Source organism: Oncorhynchus nerka, linkage group LG14 (genome assembly GCF_034236695.1).
Source record: "Oncorhynchus nerka isolate Pitt River linkage group LG14, Oner_Uvic_2.0, whole genome shotgun sequence".
Lineage (NCBI taxonomy): Eukaryota > Metazoa > Chordata > Actinopteri > Salmoniformes > Salmonidae > Oncorhynchus > Oncorhynchus nerka.
This window is the reverse complement of record NC_088409.1, coordinates 26,893,726-26,906,415: the sequence shown is the minus strand read 5'-3', so window position 1 is coordinate 26,906,415 and position 12,690 is coordinate 26,893,726. Positions and strand designations below refer to the sequence as shown.

At 41.9% G+C, this 12,690-nt stretch overlaps 2 protein-coding genes across 3 annotated transcripts; both read right to left on the bottom strand.

Moving 5' to 3' along the window:
• Positions 1–22: 22 nt before the first annotated feature.
• LOC115123420 (inhibitor of growth protein 4-like) lies at positions 23–4,144 on the bottom strand. Of its 2 annotated transcripts, XM_065027868.1 has the most exons (9): positions 4,058–4,144; positions 3,675–3,746; positions 2,992–3,158; positions 2,782–2,896; positions 1,954–2,068; positions 1,702–1,846; positions 1,393–1,454; positions 476–555; positions 23–391 (listed from the first exon to the last, which is right to left on the bottom strand). In XM_065027868.1, exons 1-9 carry the CDS (start codon positions 4,092–4,094, stop codon positions 339–341), a joined length of 846 nt encoding a protein of 281 aa, XP_064883940.1. In that variant the 5' UTR covers positions 4,095–4,144; the 3' UTR covers positions 23–338. The 2 variants fall into 2 exon arrangements, with proteins under 2 accessions (XP_064883940.1, XP_029508621.1); XM_029652761.2 differs by lacking the exon at positions 476–555.
• A 190-nt stretch (positions 4,145–4,334) lies between these two features.
• On the bottom strand, positions 4,335–11,401 carry LOC115123419 (probable 28S rRNA (cytosine(4447)-C(5))-methyltransferase). The gene is made up of 16 exons (XM_029652759.2): positions 11,283–11,401; positions 10,428–10,555; positions 10,261–10,303; positions 10,096–10,163; positions 9,231–9,484; positions 8,875–9,073; positions 8,517–8,716; positions 8,291–8,380; positions 8,013–8,100; positions 7,715–7,855; positions 6,358–6,497; positions 6,151–6,240; positions 5,916–6,038; positions 5,623–5,720; positions 5,380–5,516; positions 4,335–5,269 (listed from the first exon to the last, which is right to left on the bottom strand). Exons 2-16 carry the CDS (start codon positions 10,531–10,533, stop codon positions 4,800–4,802), a joined length of 2,247 nt encoding a protein of 748 aa, XP_029508619.2. The 5' UTR covers positions 10,534–10,555; positions 11,283–11,401; the 3' UTR covers positions 4,335–4,799.
• Positions 11,402–12,690: the final 1,289 nt, after the last annotated feature.

Genomic DNA, 12,690 nt, shown 5'->3' with positions numbered 1-12,690 from the left:
TAGTCAAACACACACTACAATATTATGGACACTAACTGTCACATTTTAGTGTTTATTGTTCAGTTACAAAAAAATAGAAACAAAGAAAACAAAAAAAAACACAAAGTAACTCTCAATAACTATCAACTCTCATAACCTCTGAAACATATTTAAATACATCTGTAACCACATATCTCCTTCACACTACATTAAATCAAGTAAACAAAAAAAGAAAGCACCAATTGCTCTATGCTAGAAGACCGATAAACAATGTAATACGATCCTGGGGACAGAAAATGTCATGTTACTTTCTCTTCACTACTAACGTAGTATCCTGACTCGACAATCGGTTGGCCCCTCTACCTTAGGGGCTTACTTTCTCTTTCTGTCTTGAGAGCAGCGTGGACAATACCTGCAGTTAGAAAAAAAGGAAATATTCAGTTGTAAACCTTAAAATCCCATCACTATTTCAGCTTTGTGAAAGATACATACTCACCGGCCAGTTTATTAGGTACACCACCCTGTTCATAAAAATGGATCGCTCCTACAGACAGTGAGTCACATGGCCGTGGCTTGCTATATAAAACAGGCAGACAGGCATTCAGTTACTGTTCGATTGAACGTTAAAATTGGCAAAACGAGTGACCTAAGCGATTTTCAGTGTGGTATGATTGTCATTGCTAGGCGCGCCGGATCCAATATCTCAGAAACGGCTGCCCTCCTGAGCTTTTCACGCATGACAGTGTCTACAGTTTACCGAGAACGGCGTGACAAACAAAACACCTCCAGGCAGCAGCAGTCCCGTGAGCAAAAACTGAGCGTTGATGAGAGGTCGGAGGAGAAGGGCAAGAGTCGTACAAGCTGACAGGCGGGCCCGCAAACAGACAAATAACGGCGCAGTGCAACAGTGCTGTGCAGAACGGCATCTAGGAATGCACAACTTATCGATCCTTGTCACGAATGGGCTATTATAGCAGACGACCACACTAGGTTCCACTCCTATCAGCTAAAAACAAGAAGAGCGGCTTCAGTGGGCACGCAATCACCAACACTAGACGATTGAAGAGTGGAAAAACATCGCCTGGTCCAACAAATCCCGTTTCCTGTTGCGTCATGCTGTTGGCAGAGTCAGGATTTATTATAAGCAGAGTAAGTCCATGGACCCATTCAGCCCGGTGTCAACTGCGTACCGCTGTCCAATCTGCAGCAACTGCGTGATGCCATCGCGTCAGCATGGACAAACATCCCTGTGGAATATTGCTGACTTGTAGAATCCATGCCACCAGAGAATTCAGGCTGTTCTGAAGCCAAAGGGGGGGACTGACCCTGTACTAGATGTGTGTATCTAATAAAAAACTGGCCAGTGAGTGTAGTATGTACAGTTAGTCTGTGTCGGTTGGCTGATTCCCTCACCATTTCCCTCTTGGTTTCGTCGTCAGGCCCACGCAGGCAAAGTGGAACCACTCAATGGAACACTGCAAAAACAATCAACACAGGGGTTTGATGAAGTCTGTACACACTGTAGCTTTCAAGACCCAGGATCAACACAGGGGTTTGGTGAAGTCTGTACACACTGTAGCTTTCAAGACCCAGGATCAACACAGGGGTTTGGTGAAGTCTGTACACACTGTAGCTTTCAAGAACCAGGATCAACACAACAATATATGTCAGGTCAGTGCACACACTGGGGGAAACTCAGGGGAAGTTTCTGGGGAAACTCACATCTGTGTTGTCACAGCCAATCATCTCTCCATAGGACACCTGGTGACACAGGCAGTAGGTGGGCTCATTGGGGTCCACTGGCATGTCCAGCACATCAGAGGGATGCACGTTCCCAAAGTTAGCAGCTGGAGCAGTGAACTCCCCCCTGACAATGAGAGAGTGGTGGATGAGTACACACACACACAATTAAGGCCAATGAAGGAGATTGTCTTCAAGGAAGGAAGTGATAAGAGTGCACAATAACAAACGTACGGCTGGAGAAGTTTGACTTTCTTCTGTGCACTCTTCGGACTGCCATCTTCATCGGAGCTCTTCACTTTAGACCGAGTTTTAGCCACCTTCTTCTCTTTCAGCCCCCTGGACTCACCTGAAATATCAAAACATAGCATTAAATATACAGTGAGCTCCAAATGTATTGGGAAAGTGACTTAAAAAAAAAAAACGTCCATATCGGGTGAATTGTTTAGAAATTACAACACTTTTTGTACATAGTCACCCCCATTTTAGGGGACCAAAAGCAGTGGGACAAATTCACCTTTGTGTATTAAAGTAGTAAAACGTCCCATATTCCTATATAGCACGCAACCATTCCACCAAGCTTGTGACTGTACAAAGTTGTTGGATGCATTTGCTGTTTGTTTTGGTTGTGTTTCTGATAATTTTGGGCCTAATAGAAATTAATGGTAAATGCATTGTCGTTTTGGAGTCACTTTTATTGTAAATAAGAATATAATGTTTCCAAACACTCTACATTAAGGTCGATGCCATGATTATGGATAGTCCTGAATGAATTGTGAATAATGATTAGTGAGAAAGTTACACACAAATATACCGCCAAGACATGCTACCCTTTCACCATTAAGTCACGATTCATTCAGGACTATCCATAATCATGGTAGCATCCACGTTAATGTAGAGTGTTTAGAAACATTCTTATTAACAATAAAAGTGACTCCAAAATGACAATAGATTTACCATTGTTCGCAATGATTTGATATTTTGAAGTGTGCCAAGATGCTACAAGGCAAACATTCAAGAGAAATAGACCTGCACGTACACACACCCACTTTAAATACGTACTTTTCTTTCCCTTACTGGAGGTGGAATCATAGTCTGTGCTCTCTATCTGCTTCTCCTTCAGGTCGGCCTCAAAGCGGGCCAGGTCTGTGTCCAGTCTCCGGATGTGCTTGTCCACCTAGGGAACAACCACTGCACTTTAGGATTCATTTGACTGACCCACACAGGCTCCAATACAAAGGAAGCACAGAGCTCCAAAGTACTACTACTGACCATCTCATAAGTCTGCATGGCCAGTTGCACTTTGTCATCCCCAAACTCCTTGCTTTTGCTGTACGACTGCTGGATCTGCCTCAGAATAGTAAGCTTCTGTTCAGACGAGAGGGTCCTGGCGTTGGATGTGTAATCCTTTGCCAGGGAGTCTATCTGCCCCTTTAGATCTGAGAGAAAGACAGATGGGTTGAGTGAGAAGTTTGGATAAGCAATTTTTATTGATGCCACTGGTCTGAGAATATCAGCCTTATGTGGTGTGTGTCTGTGTCACTTGCTTCCACATAACATTTTTTTCTTAATGAAGTATGTGTATCTAGGGCTTTTACAGGTATGAATGGATCTAAGAAATCCCAATAAAGTACTGCTATGTAAAGACGCCTCACAGAATTGTTGTGCAGTTTTTGGTCTATATGACCTGACGATGTTGAAAGATTAGCAGATCATTGGATGGTAAATTGTTGAGAACCGTGGACATGAATGTTCTGTATTCCTGGTAATCTGGTTGTTATGGAGGCTAGACAGATTTCATCTGCATACATTCATCATGGGCAATTCAAATGCTCAACTTCTGGGTGTGTGAGTGGGATGACTGCTACTTTATTATGCATTGTAAACATGGTTCACACATACTCTGCAGAGTAGTGAATTGGTCGGTAACAGTTGTAGTTAGTGTTATTTCTCACCCTCCGTACGTTGATCCAAGTCCCTCATCAAATTGAAGTTCCTCTGCAGTTCAAATGGCAGGTTCTCTATGCCTGTGATGAGAAATCAACAATCGTTAACTTTAACTGATTAATATTCTTTAATACAAACTATTGGTATAACCAAATGTATCTTCAATTTGTGATGATACTCTAGCTAGCTAGGCTACTGCCTAGCAGGCGAAACGACCGTTGGGGTGGCTTAGCTAGGTAAGTTAGCTAGCGGCCTAATTCTCCAAATAAAGCATTCCTTCTTGCAATGCATTGACTAAATATGCAGATAAATTCAAATTGATAGTTAAACTATCGAAAACATTAGCAGATTTGTATCTTTAAATCTTTTGAATAATAGAAAATTAACTCACTGTCCAAATAGTGTTCCAAATACATTCCCGCCGCCATCTTGGAAAATGTAAACAACACAACTTCCGGCGTGGACGAGTTATTTGGTTTGATCCGAAATCAAATCTGTACCGGTATTTTAATATCAATCGATAATGCATAAGGATATTGTATTTGCACTGTGCACTGACAATGTAATTGATTAAACGTACTGTTAATGAAAACTATCTAATAACATATTTTATGTCATACACAGCCAACAATACTGCAGTAATATATAAAAAAATCACAAGATGGGGGTATATGGCAAACGGAGACATTTTATTGTCTCAAGGATTAGTCTTTACAATACATATCAATTTGATCAAAAGACAATGTAATTAAACCAAACAGATAACATTGCAAGGAAGGAATAAAATGTGAAATGTTAAAATGTTTAACAAGAGTTGAAGTTAGAACTTTGCCCTCAACCACAGATCTAGGACCAGATTACCATATTCCTAACCTAAAACCAATCATCCACGAGGGCCATGAAAAATATCGGATCTAGTATCTGTGTGGTTAGGGACAACATCTACTACTCCAAAGGGGGCAGGGGCTCAGGGCCCTCGATGGAGGGCCTGCTGCAGTGATTTTCAGTCCGGAGGGAGGCAATATTTATCCTAACTCTTGTGAAAATTACTTATCGGTCATGACAATTAGACCTCTCTGACAAGTGACAACTGCAAAATAATTAGTCTTATCATCTTAACATCTTATACATGTTCATTGTCCAACCTCTTCTTTTTTCAGCAGCTTCTTCAACTTATTGAATTTGTTCTTCCCCATTCTCTTCTTGCTCTGCATGGGGGATTTCCTCTGTTTATCGCCCTTTTTCTCAAACCTGCTCCCTTCCTTTAATTCTTTGGTCGTCTCCCCTTCTGTTTTGACTGTGTTGGACTTCTTGAGCTCTCCGTCCACTTTCACAGTCCCACCATCCATCTTAGCGATCTTTGCCTTTTTCGGCCCGGTTGTTTTCTCACTCTTTTTCAAGGTGCTTGGGTTTGTTGTTTTCTTGCCGATGCTTTTGGCTGGCTTCCCGTTGGCTGTGGCCTTCTGTGACACAGCTGGCTTGCCAGGGACTGGCTTCTGCTTCTTGGACTTGTTCTTAGACCCTGCTTTAGATGGCCCGTCCTCATCAGAGGAATCAGCTGTAACCTCTACTGCCTCAGATGGCTTGGTTTCCTCTTCTCCGTCTGGAATAGTGACAATAACAGGATGTTAGTTTATTATAACACAAGTGGTGTTTCCATGACACTGGAAAAAGCATTGTGGTTTATTAGATCCAAGATGACATCTACTTTACCTTTGTCAACTGCTGTGGTTGGGACCGTGTTGGAGAACTTTTTCAGCTTGGCCACAAAGAAACCGTCCATGTTGTGGGAATGAGGATAGAACCGGCGTGAGAGTTTCAGAGAGGGATGGAATCGTCTCTCTTTGAATCTAAATGGAGAAAATATATTTGTTCATATTGCATGTGGAAATGGTTAGGGTGGTACGGGTAAATATCTGGATGAATGTGAATAATGTGTTCTTATAACCCCTTCACCTGGTGAAGCCTTCTTTGCCAAAGTCCAGTCCAGTCTGGACAAGTTTGACGTTTCTTTTCTTGAGAGCGTAGTCCACTACCCACTCGTTCTCCTCCACCTGGTGATGAAGTCAATGAGGTAACTATTCTACTCCAAATTCATTTAACTATCACAAGACATTTTGTACATACACCAAAAAAAAGGCTACAATACAATAAATCATTTCACTTTAAAGTGAATCAGCTTCACTTTAAGTAAAGCCTCACAACGTAGAATGTGTTTATTTGTCATCAGTGTGACACTGTGTTCCCACCATGATAGAGCATGTGCAGTACACCAGATAGCCTCCAGAGGGAGACTCAGCGTTGACCGAGTCGATGGCCGCCAGGATGAGCTCCTTCTGCAGGTGGGCCAACCGCTGGATGTCAGACTCGTCCTGAGAGACAGGACGTAGGATTAGGAAGACATGAACAGGAAGTTGTCATTAAAGGCCAGTGCATACTGTAAATCTAAAGGCCTGTGTAGTGTATAATAGGTTTTTTTCTCACTTTACTGGTCTTCACAGCAGGGTCTTTGGAGATTACTCCTGTGCCTGAGCAGGGAGCATCAAGCAGCACTCTGTCAAACCCCCCCATGACCTGCAAATATAGTAACCAACAGGTTAACATACCATCAATGGGTGTAACATACATACTTATATTGTGTCATACAGTACATGTATAAACTGCAAGTAGAGCAAGAGCCCCTCTCATTACCTTAGGGAACTGCCTTCCGTCGTAGTTACAGATCATTGAGTTGGTGACTCCCAGACGGTGGATGTTGCCCACCACACTCTTCAGTCTGTCAGCACTGGCATCATTGGCCACAATCACTCCTGTGTTCCTCATCAACTGGGCTGTGGGACACACACATATACACAATAAATAAGTAATCAAATACAAGTCTTGCCTGTCAAGCCTCTAGATCAGGGGTTCATCATCTTTTTCAGGATGGGCCCAAATTAGAAATTCAGTGTTTTCCAGGGACCGAACCTCATGAACATATGCCCCCCTTTGGGGGCCCTAAGCGAAATATGGTTGGGGGGCTACCTCACCTCGCATGAAAAACATTTTAGTCTTAAAGTTAATTTCCTACAATTCTACACACTTTGCCATGACTTATGCCATTTTAATATGATATCTGAGTAAGAGTGACTAACAAAATCAGTGGGGGGGCCCTTGGGCACGTGCCCTGTGTGCCTGGTCAGTATTCAGCCATGATTAGATAACTGGCTAGACTATCTTATCAATCTAAAAAGTGTTTGCTGACATGGCTAATTACGTAATTGTGAGTAGCTAGGTTTCCATCCAATTGTTAACAGATTTTCATGCAAATATTCTAAAATCTAAATATGCACGTTTTCCACCAAACCGACTTGCGTGATGACGAAGTGCACACAAAATGTACTTTTTCACATACCAAATAAATATCTAAAGTTTCCATCATCTTTTCAACTCTACCGACAATTAGTTTCACAGCAGATGTGCCTACTCTGGTCTTGGTACGTGCGCTCTCAGATGCAGTCCGGGTAGGCTAGTCTACATGAGTTTTTTTATGGATGAAAGCGAGAATATTTGTATTCGTCAAACAGCAGTCATGCATCGATCATCATGTCACCAGAACAAGATCCTTGATATTTATTGGAGAGGAGCATCAAGCTCATCACCGTGCACTTTCTCCACTTTTTTTCATCTGTAGCCTAATAAATTGCATGGTTTCCCGAATCACGTTTCCGTCGCCATTTCTCGTATAATTAATTTTACAGACACAAAAAGATCCCACCATGTCGACCGAACAAATTATGACAGCAATTACAGTAATTTATTTATCTAATTTTATACATTATGACTTTACTCGCATACAAACTGGATGGAAACGTGGTTATTGACTGACATAGCAAGAGAAAAACAGCTGCTGCACAACCAAATGTCAAAAATATGTTTTCTTCTATTCTAACTCCCATGTCGCAACCCAAGAAAGGCTGCCCTTGATTGTTAGGCTAATTGTAGAGACCAACAGCAGTTAACAGTATTGTGATCATTGTCATTCAACTCTCATTTTTAACATCCTCACCCATATAGGTGGTCTTCCCCCCGGGAGCTGAGCTCATGTCGAGCACAGTCTCCCCCTCCTGGGGAGAGAGAGCCATGACAGGCAGGAAGCTGGAGGCTCCCTGCAGCATGTAGTGACCAGCTAGGTACTCTGGGGTCGCACCTGGGAACAAGAAAACACAGCTAGGGTATACACGCATCAATTCATCAATGTATACTTACTCATAACACACAGAGAGCAGGATAACAGTAGTAAATAGAGAATTAACATTCTAATCTTTCATAACAATATAAAAAGGTTCCACTGTGCTGGTACTGACCGATGGGTACCGAGGAGTCAAAGATGACCAGGCCCACTTTAGACCACTTCCCCAGAGGATCCAGATTCACCCCTCTGTTGATCAGGGCCTGGGACAAACATACATGTCACTCATTCAGTCTGGCAGAGGAACAGGCATTACTAATAGCATCCAATTATCCTTTGGTCAATTCCAAATGGACCCTTAGTCTTAATCCCTTCAGAGAAACACAAATGCCTAGGGGGTAGGGGTGGATTTGGGGCACCTTTATTTGATCCAAGTTGAAAGAGATTTTTTACCTGAGCCAAGTCCCTCCTCCTTGTCTTCAGTGTATTGGTCCGAATGGTGACAGGTCGCTGAATTTCATTGGCCTCCAGGAAATCAATCAGCTAAAAAGCACATAAAAAGAGGGAAGCCTTAGCTTAGCATGATGACAAAACCATTACAACAAAACATAACCTTCCAAAGATTCCTGTTCATTTTGTGTTTCTATGACATTTGGGAGAACAAAGCAATGACACATACCTCTGACACTGGGAAGATATCCAGCAGTTTGTCTATGAGGAAATTGTTGTAGCTGTAGTAAGTGGAAAGATCCTTTTTGAGGAGAGAGAGGTACTCTGTTCTCTCTTTCCCCTCCTCTCTCTTGGTTGCAAAGTGAGAGAGAACATCCACGTTGTCCTTTATTCTCTGGTGGATGGTCTGCAGGTCTACAAGCAAAACACCTGCAATCACAGGAGAGAGAAAGAAACTCAGTACAGATAAGAGTCCACAGGCACTGATAAAGAACATGCAGCAATGTGTAAACAGGCATAACAAAAAGCAGAACTGTTAAATCTATTTAAATAAAATAAAATTTAAAGGTACAAAGCTCTAAACTCACCCTCTTTTGCTATTTCCTCTGCTCCAGGTAGAATGAATTTGTCCATCTCATCTAAATTAGCCTGTACAGTGTCATTTTCATCCATGTCTTCATCTCCACTCTTCCCCTTATCATCATCATCGTCGTCGTCATCACTCTCCTGGCCCATGGCTTCCTGCAGCTTCTTCTGCTTCCTGGCAGCTCGCTCGATGGGGAGCAGCTGAACGAGGGATGAAAAGAGGAGTACGGAACAGATGATTCAACAGACAAAGATTCAGCACCTTGCTAAAGAACAGTAAGAACTTTGAAGGACGAACATTGTTTTGCTATTTAGAACATGTCCTGGACACATAAATTCAGTGAATAATTTCACATACCTCCTCTCCATCACCGTCTACTTCTCCCTCTCCTTCACTGCTGTCCTCCAATGCACCGTAGTCATCAACCAGGTCATCATCGTCACCATCTCCTTCAATTAGCAGTTTTTTCCCTTTATTGTTCTCCCCTCCCTCTTGTCCCTCGTCCTCTTCCTGCTCCCATTGGCTGTCACTGTCGTCCTCATTATCTGATTGGCCGACCTCACGCTTCCTCTTTGCTGGCTTCAGCCATTCACTATTTTCATCTGTGAATCCTTGAGAGCAGGGGGAAACAAACCCATTAAATCGTCATAGACATTCATGGATATTGTATTGAGAACACAGTGAATGGATGGGTCTGTCTGACTCTGGATCCGGCAGGGTAGCCTAGTGGTTAGAGCGTTGGATTAGTAACCGAAAGGTTGCAAGTTAAAATCCCCGAGCTGACAAGGTACAAATCTGTCATTCTGCCCCTGAACAGGGAGTTAACCCACTGTTCCTAGGCCGTCATTGAAAATAAGAATTTGTTCTTAACTGACTTGCCTGGTTAAATAAAGGTAAAATAAAAATAAAAAATATAATCAAGGCGGTGCCTGTTAATTTACCATCGAATCACAGCCTACTTACCAAACGGGTGATGATTTAACAAAAGCTCATTCGTGAAAAAAAGCACAATCGTTGCACAAATGTACCGAACCATAAACATCAATGCCTTTCTTAAAGTCAATACACAAATATATAGTTACAAATCTGTCGTTCTGCCCCTGAACAGGCAGTTTAACCCACTGTTCCTAGGCCGTCATTGAAAATAAGAATTTGTTCTTAACTTAACTTGCCTGGTAAAATAAAATAAACATGGACTGTTTACAAATTAACAGTAACTTACCTTTTTTTGGCTCCTCCTTCTCAATGCTTTCCTTGGGCTTTTTGGTCACTTGAGCTCGCTTCCCAGCTCTACAAAACATCATCATCTTCAGCAAAAGTGTGTGACACATTACAGTGATTTAAAAGAGGGATTGACAACATAACATCCAAAAGATTACAAACTGACCTTTTCCTGGACCTGCTTGACAGTCGTTTTGGTGCAGTATCCTCTGCAAATGACAAGCAGTTATTTAGTGAGCATCCCAGTCATGCATCTTTGCTTGTGAAGTGAAGTTATACTGAGCATGACTTCAGCTCTTTAGAAGCTGTATGTTATAATAGCATCCCTCTCACCATCCGTTAAGAACTTGGCTAGCTCAGTCTCTGCTCCTTTCTGCTTCCTGGACTTCCGCCCCGGCCCCTTCTTCACATAAGTGGTGGGATCCAACTTCCTGCCCATGACTGACACCTACACAGGTAGTCTGGAGAGAAGATATAGCTCATGATCATGTTGGATTTACACACTAAGGCATAGGATCAGAATGGAATGAAGGTAGTCACTATCTATGCACTGATGGCAGCTCTGAAACATGTTGCTCAGAATCTGTTCCAAGAATGTTGCAAATAACAAAATTATAATTAACGACAAATCAGCTAAACCTGAAGTGTTTATTGAAAATGTTCCTGAAAACATATAACCTCTTACCTGACCAGCACTCTGATGTGGAGAAATAAAAAGCAATGTGAAATCGTCTCTAACATCACGGTGTTATGTAACGTTAATTATTATAATAGGTCGAACGTCCTTTTCATATGCCAAGTCGGCATTATTGTCATACGAATGTTTGGTAGTTATCTAGCTATTTAGTTGACTGCTATTTAGTTTAACTGCTAATTGTTAGTACACATTTCCACGCACGCTACCGTTATCCATCAATGGTATCCCCCCCAATATTCAAGTATGGTGATGTGCCGGTAATTAGCTAACGTTAGGTAACGACACATTGACTCCAGTTAAAAACAGACGAGTTGCATTCTAGAGACAAACCAACGTTCATCTCATGAGGTTGCTATGAGCCGCAAAGAATGCTAGTTAGCTAACATTAGTTAGCTGGAATTGTGTCACATACGCAGTGCAAATCCGTCACCATGACCTGTTCATTCACTTGTGTATGGCACAAACAATCACGACAACTCTCCATAACTCACCTTTGTAATAGTTAAAGTATAATGTATTTATTCGATCCTTGATTCCAGTTCACAGATTAAATTTACGCACGTGTTATTTTCCGAGCGCAGGTTGATTCCCGGAAGAAACAAACATGCGTTTCCGGCGCATGTGATATACGAAGGCAAAATGCTAATCTTTACAGACGGAGCACAGTGTTTTCAAACTCTGGAAGTAGGTTGGACATATTCTGTCTCTTTTACATACTAACTGAAAATAAACTTTACTCATTTCGTTTCGTGAAAAATGTTCAGTTGGATGCATTGTCCCAATAATGTTAATAATATGTTATTTCCCTAGGGCATTGACGATCATTGAGAATAATCAACCTTTTTCGATTATATACTAAACAAAAATAGAAACGCAACATGTAAAGCGTTGGTCCCATTTTTCATGAGCTGATGAAAAACAGATAGGAAAAGGCCGCACACTGCTGCTCATGCTCCCAGTTGATATTTATTTACAACGTTTCCCCTTAAATCTTCATCAGGCATCCATATCCCAGGTGGGGTGGAAGGTCCTATATATAGGGCTAGTACTCAGTGACATTGCTTGCTAAAACAGGAGGTACAATGTATAACATAGGTGCACAATATTAACATTCAATGTATCAAAATATATGATCATACACAAGGAATGTGATCAATATTTCCAGTAATATACATACACATACAATATTCAATTATGATTTAAAAAAAAAATAATTTGCACATTTTGAAACTGAAATAAAAGATCACAGAAATGTTCCAAAAAAGTATTAATCTCAAATTGTGCATACATTGATTTATATCCTTGTTAGTGAGCATTTCTACTTTGCCAAGATAATCCATCCACTTCACAGGTGTGGCATATCAAGAAGCTGATTAAAAAGCATGAGCATTACACAGGTGCAATTTATGCTGGGGGCAATAAATGTGCAGTATTGTCACACAACACAATGCCACAGATGACTCAAGTTGAGGTAGCATGCAATTGGCATGCTGACTGCAGGAATGTCAACCAGAGCTGTTGCCAGAGGTTTTAATGTTAATTACTCTACCATAAGCCGGCTCCATAGTGGTTTTAGAGAATCAGTATGTCCAACCGGCCTCACAACCGCAGACCACGTGAAACCACGCCAACCCAGGACCTTCACATCTGGCTTCTTCACCTGCTGAATGGTCTGCGACCAGCCACCTGGACAGCTGATCAAAGTGGGTTTGCACAACCAAAGAATTTCTGCACAAACTGTCAGAAACAGTCTCAGGGAAGCTCTTCTGCGTGCTCGTAGTCCTGCAGTTCGGCACCGTAACCAACTTCAGTGGGCGAATACTCACCTTCGACGGCCACTGGCATGCTGGAGAAGTGTGCTCTTCATGGATGAATCCCGGTTTCAACTGTACCTGGCAG